The sequence below is a fragment of the Oculina patagonica genome, chromosome 1 (assembly GCF_052425735.1).
Source record: "Oculina patagonica isolate OP01 chromosome 1, crgOcupat, whole genome shotgun sequence".
NCBI classification, from domain to species: domain Eukaryota; kingdom Metazoa; phylum Cnidaria; class Anthozoa; order Scleractinia; family Oculinidae; genus Oculina; species Oculina patagonica.
The window spans coordinates 5,343,548-5,355,996 of NC_135758.1; the positions used below are offsets into that span (position 1 = coordinate 5,343,548).

The 12,449-nt window shown below is 39.2% G+C and overlaps 1 protein-coding gene across 1 annotated transcript in view; it reads left to right on the forward strand.

The window, feature by feature from the left end:
* The window catches only part of LOC144649554 (chromodomain-helicase-DNA-binding protein 1-like), a 34,880-nt gene that overhangs the window by 150 nt on the left and 22,281 nt on the right, over positions 1-12,449 (forward strand). The window contains 7 exon segments of the mRNA XM_078509103.1: positions 625-823; positions 7,400-7,616; positions 8,664-8,750; positions 9,774-9,868; positions 10,051-10,356; positions 10,912-11,274; positions 12,007-12,107. Coding sequence (XP_078365229.1) covers positions 633-823; positions 7,400-7,616; positions 8,664-8,750; positions 9,774-9,868; positions 10,051-10,356; positions 10,912-11,274; positions 12,007-12,107 — 1,360 coding nt within the window. The 5' untranslated portion in view covers positions 625-632.

Genomic DNA, 12,449 nt, shown 5'->3' on the forward strand with positions numbered 1-12,449 from the left:
AATGTTTTACTCTATCAAGTTTCTGTGTTGTTTAAGTCAAGTCTTGGTCGTGTAGAGGGCGCCTCAAGTCGCGTGGATCGACCCTAATTTTGTCGTGTTTTGTAGTTATTGCTTCGTTTCTGGCCTTTGGTAGCCATCTTTTTCTTCCCCAACGATCCTATTTTGAGGCTTTTCTGAGGGATAATTCGATTCTACGTTTGCTGATCTCGTTCTGTTGGGTCCATTGTTCGTGAAACACGCGGTATGCGAAGTAAAACATCTGGTGTCTTTTGTAGTTTTAGCTCTCTTCCCGAAGGATCGAATACAGTGAATTTTCGCTTCTTCGACAGTTGAGGCGTTGTACGGGTATTCCCTGGCTCCTCTACCCCCCTTTTTGAACAGTTTTGGCCCCCTTCGAACATGGTTCCTTTCACATCGAAACACGTGCTTCAGAGATAAGGTCTTCGACCCATCTCTTTACAAATACAGTCCGTTTGCCATTTTGAACAATTTTCGAAGGTTTTCTCCTTCTTTTAGCCGTTTACCCTTTACAGCACCCCTTTTGAAATATGGGTACTGCCTTCGATCCGAACAGAGTGTTTGAAATCGAGTTGACTGGACAAGACTGCTTCGAATCTTCCACAGTGAACTAAATGGCGGATAATGAGTCAGATAGCGACGAAGAAGTCGATATTCTTTCAAGTATAGATGAACGAAGAAGACCAGTGATGTTTGGAGAACATTTTGGACACCATTTTCAGCCTTCTTCCTTTTCTCTTGGCCATATTGGGAGCCTTCACGGAGCCACGGCTGTTTCATTGCCAGATCAACAACACTTCGCTAGGTAAATTCCTCTTGCAAATTATATCCCATTTCAGACGCCATATTTTCTTTGTCTTCATCATCGAAACATGCTACGTAGCATGTTTGTGTTTAAGCGAAGGTTCTGTAACTGAATTTTGAACACTGGTTTTACTGAAAGGAAACAGAAGTATTTTGATGTTAAAGAATCGAGAGAGAAGGTGTTGACTTAGTCCTGTTTTGACCTGATGCGATTTTATATTTTTTACTTTCGATTTGTTGCGTGTCGCGAAGCGAAATGCGTTTAGCCAGAATTTTGGTGCATTTTTCACTCTCAAACATTTTCGTTACCTTCGGACAATCCAGCCAGCTTTCCCCCATCATTTTGTGCCTTCCTTCGGCAGCAGTTGAAATAATAAGCGTTTTCATGAATTTTTTTGTTTGAAATACATGTTCGAAACAACGCCCTGTTCGCTTCAGACTGTTTAAATTCAAGCTGTTGATTTTTTTCGTCGTTTTGTGCCTTCGTTCCACCATCGTTCGATTCAAGCTGATGAGACCATGATCTATGAAAGGTAATCACATATTTTCATTGTTTCAGCTGAACTCTTTCTTTGTAAACATTGCTAGTTATTTCTTAATAATTTTTGAAACGAGGAAACGACTCTCTTTCGACAAGAAAGAAATTTACTGAAACTTGAAGTCGACATATTTGTGAGCTTGTGTGCATGTAGATTTCAATTAAATTGTGATGTTCATTTCTCGTGGGTGATTCCCAGAGTTTGTGCTATTAAGGGGATGTCTTCTCAAATCTACATTTTCCTTGCTTAAAAAATTTGTAGACAATTTTAGATTTTATACTTTTTGTGAGCTGGATTGGAAATTTATTTGCCTTTATGGATTTACATGTAGCTTGTTTTGTATGGCGAAGGTTGTGAAAATATATTTTGCCTTCTGTACATGAATTTAATTGAATTACTGACCAGTACTGAAAATTAGGGTTTGAAGAAGGAACCACGATTTATCATCTTACTTCTTGCATTTGGGGACAATTTGTTTCTTGTTTGGGATATTTTCGTGCTACGAACCAAGAGCTTTTGTATTTATTCAGAATTCTTCTATAGATCTGTGTGAGCAAGGCCATTTTGGGGTGAAATAAATTGCATATTTTGTTATTAGATTTGTTGACCAGTGGAAGGATTTTTAGACATAACTTAACATAATCATGTTTCAAAATGTGCTTCAGTGCTCCTTCAATTTGTACTGGTTTGAAACTTAGATCTGCTGAATAATCTAAATCAGGATGGATAAAATAAATTATTATTGTTTGATGTCTATGTCTGGTATTCATGTATTTTGCATTCCTAGTTGGTCAAATCAGCATTTTGTTCAAAAGTACAGGATAGTTTGAAAGGGTATTTTAGTTAACACTGCAGATAATTATTATTTTTGGACACATGAAAACTATTATTTTATTTGTGCTTGGAAACTTTGAGAAAATGGAAAGTACCTCTCCTTCATAGCACTGCAAAATTATGTGGAAGAGTTTCCTGTAGAGTCGTATCAGAATTTATAGACTGGTTGCTTTTGAATTATTTTGAAAAAAAATTTCATTTATGATATGCTCTCGTATTCTTTTCACTGTTCAGATTGCATCATTTTTTTATTTTTGAAACTCAGACAGTGGAAATGTTAGATATGTACTGGCTAAATCTTTGTGATAAAATGTGACCAACAATTTTTGTGTACAGGAAATATGATTATTTTTGGCAAAGATTACCAGTTTCAATAAAGATACAAAAAAGTTACAACCTTATCAACAACAGGAGGTGGCTGAATTAAAATTAAGGTACAATTGTTGGGGCTGCCCAAAGTTCAGTGGCTTTATCTATAACAGAATGTTAAACAAGCAAAGAATGACAAAAATATTACAGCTGAGTTTATTATTTGTCTCTTGTTCTTGATCTCTTAAAAAAGTATACTTTTCAGTAAATTGTGTGGTTCCTGGAAATATCCTTACCCACTCCAAGAAAGGTCCTTTAAAATTCTGAGGTGAAGGGCCACTACTACATTTCAATTTCAGTACAGTCAAATTATATACATTGAGATCAACCATGCTTCATTCTTCTTTCTGTTGTATTATATTGCTTTCCTTCAGTAGGGGTGGTTAATGGTCCTTCAAAAGATACGTGTGACTGTCTCACAAACTTAAGCCAAATTTCACGGGTCTTGTTGTCTCAAATTTTTCTTTGACGCCTTCTTGAAGTCTCGATTTCTTTTGCAAGGCTAAAAAGGTCTTGGGGTCGCAGAAAAGATATCAGTCTTGCTGTCTTGCAAAGTCTCACTTTTACCATTCCACACCCCTTTCATTTCAAAAGAACTGGTCTATGCAGGGGCTTCAAAATGCTTGGAAGGAGGCATCAGCAACTGAAGTGTAGGTGGCTGAGACAACGCCAAGCTTGTTTGTCGCGAGGCGATTGCTATGACCAGAGTAACTGGTGAAATATAATCAAGTGGCCGGCAAAACTAGAGCGGTCACCGGCTTGTTTAATTTGAAAACCCTGTCAAAGTGTTGCGACTGCAGTCATTATTTCCATGTGAGGACCCAATTTCTCAAACCATAGACTTTTTTTGTTGCACCATTCAGATGTAATCTCAAAAATAAATAAATGATTCATATCATATAGCCACCCTGTCAAGCGCTCTTTCTTGGGCTCCCAAAAAAGAATACTGTCAAATTCCAAAAATAAGCCCCCCCCCCAAAAAAAAAAAAATAAATAAATAAGTCCCCAAATCTCAGTTAATAAATTCCTTCTGAAAATAATCCCCCCCCTGAAATTATTATAAACCCAGGGGCTTATTTTAAGCAATAATAAGCCCCTTTTGTAAGACTTCTTTTGTATTTTACAATGTTTGAGAACGTTCAGGGTGACTGCTGAACTTGTTTTTGTTTTTTTATGTGTGGCGATTTTTACCATGGGGTATTCTTAGCTTGCATGCACCAAAAATATTCGGTCAGTATCCTGTTTAAATAGTAACCGAAAGAGTTTTGAAACAGACATTTTCATCTGAGAAAAAGACCCATCCATTCCATTTCTAAGCTCTTACAGAAAATCAGCTGAAAGGGGCAGTAAGTCTTATTTTTTGGAATTTTACAGTAATCTTGAACTCTTGGGTGCTAAATTGAGGCATGATAATTTGGAACTCCACTAGAATTTCCAGAGGGATTCCATTCTCGTCCCCATGCATAGCCCTTTCGTTTCTCTAAGCCGGCTTGGCACGAGAAAACGGAGGGCTCTGGGGACATAGGATTTTTGAATTAATTCGAATTTTTTTGATTGGTTGTTTCGAACAAAGAATTTCTAAACGGAAGTCAAAAACGTAACGACTCTCATACATTCTTTTGAAACGTCATGACTGCATACATGAAGACCGGAAGTCCTAAAATCTAGGACTGGAAATCTTTTGTCCCCAGAGCCCTTTCTTTCCTCGTGCCAAGGCCCAGCCGGCTAAGAGAAACGAAAGGGCTATGGGGACGAGAATGGAGGGGTTCACGATTTGGGTGGGGGGCGGCGGAGAGAGGGCGGAGAAGCTTAAACCACAAAACCTTCCATGAGGAGGGGGCAGGGGTATGGTCATTTCTGGAACCACGCAATTAAATTGAAAAAAGTAGATGCTTGATTTCTAATTCAGACCAAAGCAAGAAGCTTCACTATCCTGTTCAAACACATCACGCTGAACATTTGGACTCTTTCTCATAATTGAAATTTTTCCTAGTCCATGGCATCTTGTTTTTGGTTGACTTTGCCTAATCATTCCAGTTATACATTACAAACATCATTTTGACATGTTAGCGAAAGATTCCACACACAAAAGTGTATTTTTGTGGGTATTTTTTCTGCCCATTTATCCTGAACATGGTTGGCGTGAAGTGTACATTGTTCAAATATTTATTCCTGTACCTTTTGTTGACTGGCTGACTTCCTAATTAAGGGTAGTGCCTCCTTTTGTTAGTGTACATACATTCTGCACTTCTACGTTGGACTTAGAAAAAAGCGATTTAATCCAATCAGAGGTCAACTGCAAGCTATCCACGGCTTTTGATTGGATCTGAATCTGCACGAAAGAATGTGAATAAATTAAAAGTGGTCACACTTTTGGGCGCCTTGCTGTAAGTTAATGAGAAAGCCGATAGAACAGTTTTTTTATTTGAAGTTACGGGAAAGGAAGTCCAACGTAGAAGTGCAGAATGTATGTACACTAACAAAAGGAGGCACTACCCTACTAATTAAAAGTGGTCACACTTTTGGGCGCCTTGCTGTAATAACACAAGCCTCTACTAACAATGATGATGAGGATGATGTGTCTTTATTCCAATTGACAAAATACTTATCAAAAGTTATATGCCAGTAAACTAGAAATTATTTGCAATGACAACTCCGATTTTAAAATTATTAATTTTAAATCCTGTTATCTCATAGCCTGTAAGTAAACTATATCAAGAAAGCTAAAGGTGCATGACAGCAAAAGGTGCATACTTACAAATAATGGAGACACCTGCCTTACAAAGAAGAACATTAAAAGATTATTTATAAAATACAATACATGCACCGTTAATTGACATACAGCAGTTTTAAAAATCTAGGAGTATAGAATGATAAAATTGGAGTCTTACAAATGTGCGAGACAGGCGTGCGAGGCAAGACAGCAAGGCATGCAAGCAGAAATCCCTACTCTTAATAAAAAGGCTAACCGCAAGCTACCTAAGCTAACTGTAGGCTAAACAGAGTGCTATTTAGGCTAACCGTAGTGGAGACTCGCCGAGATGCCAAGACCCTTGTTTAAAATCCGAGACCGAGACTAAAGGGCTCTGTAGCTCTCTGTCAGCTTCGTGCCTTATACTAAAATTTATTTCTCAAATAAGTCAAAATGACAATTTACAACCTCTATTTATCCAACCCTACATGTTTCACAGTAGCGATTGCATTGTTTATCGAGCAGTAAATCATGATTTTTGTTTTGTTTTGCTGTTGTTGTTGTCTTATGTTAGTTCATTTAGATTAAACTTTTGCTTGGCGTGTAAGATTCTGAAATTCAAATTGCAAAATTCGAGATTCTGAGACCATACTTTTTGCAAGGTTGAGATTCCGTGTGTTTCACAGTAGCGATTGCGTTGTTTATCGAGCAGTAAATCATGATTTTTTTATTTTGCTGTTGTTGTTGTTGTTGTCTTATGTTAGTTCATTTAGATTAAACTTTTGCTTGGCGTGTAAGATTCTGAAATTCAAATTGCAAAATTCGAGATTCTGAGACCATACTTTTTGCAAGGTTGAGATTCTGTGACTCTAGTATATGTGCAAGGCTGAGATTTCAAGGCTTGTCTAAAATTGCCAAGACTCACTATTTTTCAAAGACCAATTTCTACACCCTAATTCTACATGTATTGCAAATCAGCCAGTGTATCAAATCAGTTACAGAACCTTTTAAAAGTTTTGCCTGGGATCGGCTATCAAGGTTTGTGTTGTTCCCTTTCACAAACAATGAAGTTAAGAAGGCACTGAGGTACACAAGCATTTAATTTTGTCTGCCCGCTTTTCATTAATTTTGGTCAGCACAAGAAACTCAGACTCTTGTCAGGGCTGATTTTTGAGCATGGGCAAAGTGTAGATGTTTTTGATTTGTTAGCCAATCAGATTTAAGAGCTGAAATTTGTTAATTGTTTACGTACAAATCAGTCTGGCCAGAGTCCACATTCTTGATGCTGTCCAAAAGAAAAATGGGCTATGTCAGGGGTAGAGATTGACAAACCCTCGTAGTTGACTACGAGTGTTATTCAAACCCTCGTAGTTGACTAACAGCATCCCATGATTTTACTTTGAAAATTTTTGTGGTTATAGACCCATCTTTCTACTACCTCCCCTCCCTCCAAAAAAAGAATTTCTGTTTTTAAGCCTACCACCAACCCCCAGCCATAAGCCCAGGGCTAATAGCCAACATTTTATCATTGGCATGACTGTACGTAGTGCCGCTAAACCTTGTTGAAGATGTGCTATTACCAGTTCAATTCTTGCAATCAAAATGGCTAAAATCTTCCATGTAAAAAGAATACATAAAATGAGCACATTACACTTATATGAAGGCAGTGTCACCCTGGCCCCATGACATTAGCCTAAAGCATTGAACATTCGGCTAGTGTTTTTTTAAGGTTACTAGTGGCAGATCTAGGGGAGGGGCTTGGGGGGGCGGTCTGGGCCCCCACCTTATTTTCAAAACAATTTGAGGACTAGGCTGAGAAAAATATTTAGTTTTGAGAAGACCCCCTTATTCTAGGGTATGGATGCTCATGTGAATGAATGTGAAAAAAATAACAAATGCTGTCATATTTTGTCAGGATCAGGAATGAAAAATGGTATCTTTTTGGGTTAATAAACAAGCTTGAGCCATGCCCAGATTGGTCTCCTTAAAGGGTTGAATTCAAATTTTCAGTTATGACAGCTGGCATCCCTGTCGCTTTCATATATAGGAGCCTCCCACCCATCCCAGTTGGATTTTTCATGTTATACCTCAAATTGAACATTGTTAACCCTTAGTACATTCTTGGGCATGTGATCTTTGTCAGACAAGACAGTGATTCTGGCTCTGAAGGCTCAGACAGCAGTCAGTCGGAATCGGAGTCGGATGACGATGGAAATGATCACCAGCAGGAGGTACAGAGACAGCCACCCCCATTATCACATTACCATCCAGCGATGCAGTTGTCATCACCTGGGCAAATACAGCACGCCTTCAACAACAATCCAACTACGCCAACACAAAAGAAGAAGTTTGATGAAAGGGTATGTAGACATACAAATTACAGGCTAACCTGTTATTGGGGTATACACACCCCTAGGACCAGGAGAGGTGACCACTTTATAGGACATTTATAGTGTTTGTATGGGGCTGGGATCACAACAAAGTGTCTGCTTATGAAAGGTGTCCGTCCACAGGAGATGCCTGCTTATTGGGGTGGGGGAGCGTGTTTCCACCTACAGTATGAGAGATGTCTGCTATGAGGGGTGCCTGAGATGTGACACTGTCAATAAGCAGAGATTTGACTGTCATTAGTACAACACTCTACAAAAAAAGTAAAAGTAAAGGCTGCATACAAACCTGGTACAGTGGCCCAACAGGTCTGTCCTTATCCCTGTTTTGGTAGCATTAAGCGACTAGGAATACAGTAAAAACTCGCGTGTAAGAACCTACTTTTTTCAGAGATTGGCAGAACAGGTTCTTGTATTATGGGGTACCTATTGATAGTTTAGGCTAAGTAGGTTCTTAATTAGGTTCTTAATTTCTACAGAGTAGACGTTGTTGTTGATTATCAGAAAATAGTATAAAATCTGATCTTTTCTTCATTATAAATAAATATTAGTTATTAATGCACCTATGTTGCCAAAAGTCCAGCATTAATTGATCAATGCTACAGCTTGGTTTTAGGTAAAAAAAATATAAATTAAATAAATAGTTAAACCCCACATATAAGAACCTGTTGGAAATTGTTTGGCTAAACAGGTTCTTATATTTTGGGGTATTAAAAAAGCAATTTTCTGCTAGAAGGTTCTTAAATCCCTAGGTTCTTACACGCGGGTTTTTACTGTATTTCTACTCCCCCCTGGATGGGTGCTAGTCTGTCACCCCACAGCATTTAAATTCGCCAGTACCCATTTATACACCTGGGTGGAGACAGGCGCTTCCTCCCTAGAATAGCTACCAGAATATTAGTAGCAGTTTGTCTGGCTCCCTCAGGAAATATATTTGTACCTCTGGTAGTAAAATATTATTTTAGGTAGAAATAGTTTGGGTGCAGCTTTTACACAGCATTTCCATTTTGTCTCCAATAGTTTTGGGAAGAGGATCCAGCAACTTATGGAGTCAGGAGATCTGGAAGATCGAGAAAAGAACCAGAGAGATTCACTGAAGTACAAGAGGTACAGTTTGTATAATTTATTGTTTTTTAGGTGATCAGAACTTGGTTTCTGTAACATGAAGCAACTAGATTAAGGAGTATAGTTATTCCACTGGCAGAATGCTGCTCCATTGTAAGCCTATCCTCCCAGGTACTCGGGATTTCAAGTGGCAGGGATGATCGAATAGAGGCAAAAATAAAGACCCAAAAAAATCCCTAGGGCTTCCAACATAACCCCAAAAAAATCCCTCAACAGCAAAACATGTTTGTTTGTACTTTATTCACAAAACTATGCAGCCAAGGCACTACCATGAATCTTCATATTATTTTTAATACCCAAAAACATCCCTACTTAAATAAAAGAAATACTTGCCAAATCCCAAAAAATCCTTCGATCATCCCCGTCACTTGAAATCCCAAGTACCCCCCCCCCCCCCGCCCTGGGCCTACCCTACAGTATTTCTCAGGTTGCTGTACAGTAACAGTTTGTTAACTGCAACCTGTTTATAAAAATACTCCTGGATGGAGTGAGGTACCTTAACTGTGTGAGAGAGCTAAGTGTCATGCCTAAGGCCACAACCACAATGTGTTGATCCAAAAAATATCCATACCCCTCCCACGGAAGGGTTTTTTGGTTTGAATCCCCTCACCCCTTAGGAAATTCCAGTCATGAAGCCCCATACTTTTCTTTAAAAATTATGGCTTTTGAGACCCCTCACCCCCTTGAAATTTCCAATGGCTTTCCTTGGAGTCGGTATGGATAGTTTCTAGAACTGCACAATGCAAACAGGCTGAAACTGAGACCTTGATGAGAATTAACATCATTTTCATAAGCAGAGCTACAGAAAAATTTAAAGGAGCTGGCTGCCGTTGTGGGGTATTTCCCCTTCACATATATAGGAAGCTGCAATGCATAAATTTTGATCGGTTATTTACAACAGAATATCTTTTAGGGCCCTATATACTGTTCAGGTAGAATAACGACAAAGTGGTCTATAACCTCTACAAAAGTGTTCCATAACATCTACCCTGTTTTAATTGTTAGGGATCTGGAAGTGAAGATTGTGAGATGAATGAAGTAACTCATAGAAAAAAGAAAGGGAGATCTACAGGAAGGCAAGGCAGAAGGATTTCATCAAGGTAATCTTTGTGAATGTTGATTATGTCATACTTTTCTTTGCTTCACAATGCCAGTAGCAGATCTAGGGGGTGGGGGGGGGGGTACCCAGGGCCTCCTTCCTACTTTTGGTTAAGACAAATGAATACCCCCCAGTTCAAGGTCTGGATCCGCAACTGAATGCGAATACTGTTTGTCTTTTCAGTGAAGACTGGTCAGTAGTAGATGGTCATGGCAGTGAGAGTGAAAGCAGTGACAACTATACTCCTGATCATGAAGTAAGGAACAGACCTAGACCTGTGCCACGCCCCAATGCAAGGGTGCCTCCAGTCGTACCCAAACCTAAAGATCTTGTTCCTCGCAAGAAAGCTCCTGCACCCTCCCCGCAAAAACTTCCCAGTAGGGTGAGGAAGTTAGAGAGTGAGGAATCTGAAGAGGATGACGATGATGATGATGACGATGATGAGAGCAGTAGGAACTCTGTAAGAAGAGCTGCAGTAACCATTTCAAGGTAGGCAATCAAGAATATTTTTTAATCAGTTTATAACAGGTTACACATGTAAATATTTAGCCATTTATTTTCAGCAAAGGTAAATTTAAAGCGGTCTTTGTTATGATGTATGGTAGGCAGGGTTGCAACAGGTCAGGAAATGGTCAGGGGAAAATAAAATTTTTTAAGATCTGAAAAATGTTTGAGTCAGGGAAAATTGACATTATTTTGTCAGTGAAGAAAAATCAGGGAAATCTGAAATAATTATAACCCCACTGATTTCATTCAATTGATTGCTGGAAGAAACATTTCAGGTCAATGTGATCTCAGCTAGTGATCAATGTCTTTTTTGAAGCAGATGCTGTAGGCCTTATAGGGAAAAGTAGGGAAATTTTGAAAATTAATGTCTGTAGGTTTTCATTACTAGATTTCAGTAAATTGTGACTTCATACCAATCATTTCCATAAGTTATCTATACATAGCATACCAGTATATTTTTTTTTCTTGTTCAGTGTATGTGTATAGCTATTATTGGAATACAATGTAATTTGGCTTTTCATTCATGATCTAACACAGCTATAAAGAGGAGAGTGAAGATGGAACTGACTCGGATGACGTGGTCGAAGCCAATTATGATACCACTGGCGAGTATGTTGAAGACGACAGGGAATGCATTGAGAAAGTCCTGTACAGTCGCAACGGCCGGCCAGGGGAGATTGGAGCAATAACTACAATCTATGCACCAGATTACGAGGAAATGAAGAAGCGAGGAGAGCCTGCACCTGGTGAACCAAGTGAAGTGCAGTTCTTGATTAAGTGGAAAGGTTGGTCGCATCTGCATAACACATGGGAAACAGAGAAGAGCCTCGTCGATCAGAACGTGAAGGGAATGAAAAAACTGAGCAACTTTACCAAAAGGGAACAGGACATTGCAGCATGGTAAGAAAACAAGCAATGACAAGATAATGATTATCAACTACTAGTTTCTCCTTTCACAGTCAACACATTGTCAAGCAGAGAGGTGGGGAGAGTATAGTAAATCGTCAACAAGGAGATATTGTCTTGATGATCTACAAAATTTTCAGAACTGAAAATAAATTTATTTAAAAGATATATAATTAACATTCCATGGGGAGGTATGGTGGTCCGATTGTAACATGCCAGACTCCGGATTGAGTGGTCCGGGTTTGAGCCCTGGCAAGAGCACTGCATTGTATTCTTAAGCAAGGCACTTCACTCTCATAGTGCCTCTCTCCACCCAGGTGTATAAATGTGTACCAGCGAATTTGCTAGAGGGAGGTAACCCTGCGATGGACTACCATCCCATCCAGGGGGAGTAGAAATACTTGTACAGTGGAACCCCGATATAACGATCTTCTATATAACGATATTCCCGATATAACGATGAATATGTTATGTCCCGACAATAGTAAAATGTATGGGACGGAACCCCGATATAATGATTCCTCGATATAACGATATAATTTTACTGCCCCCTTGGCATATCGTTATATCGGGGTTCCACTGTAGCTGCTTAATGCTACAGAAACTGGAATAAGGTCCAGTCCTGATGGGCCACTAGGCTCAGCAACGAGCTTTACCTAAATCCATAACGAAAAGTAAGTTATATTTAATGACACTAATTTTTTTTTCTTTTTTTTTTTCTTTCAGGAAAAGGTTGGCTCAACCAGAGGATGTGGAGTATTTTAACATTCAGTTACAAATGAACTATGATCTCTTCGATGAGTACAAAGAAGTGGAAAGAATTATATGTATGTATCACCTTTCTGTTTTACTGCATTCTTGGGCCTGGGTGTTCAGAGAATTGACCATTAGAGCTCTAACCACTGGATAATTTACTGACCAGTGCACAGTGAGCTGGTTCTGTTAACATCATTTTATCCAGTGGATAGTGTCAGCGATTCTTTGAACAGCTGGGGCATGTAATGGCATGGAAGTCGGCATCACTTGTCTGGGGGCCTGTGTCCCGGTATCATCTGCACCTTGGGGGGCCTGGGGTCTCAGGGAATGGATTAAGTACCTCTGATGGGGAACATGTCATGCTACTTCGAAGAAGTTCGTCCGCTTTGATTTGGTGGTGACCATCCCCTTCC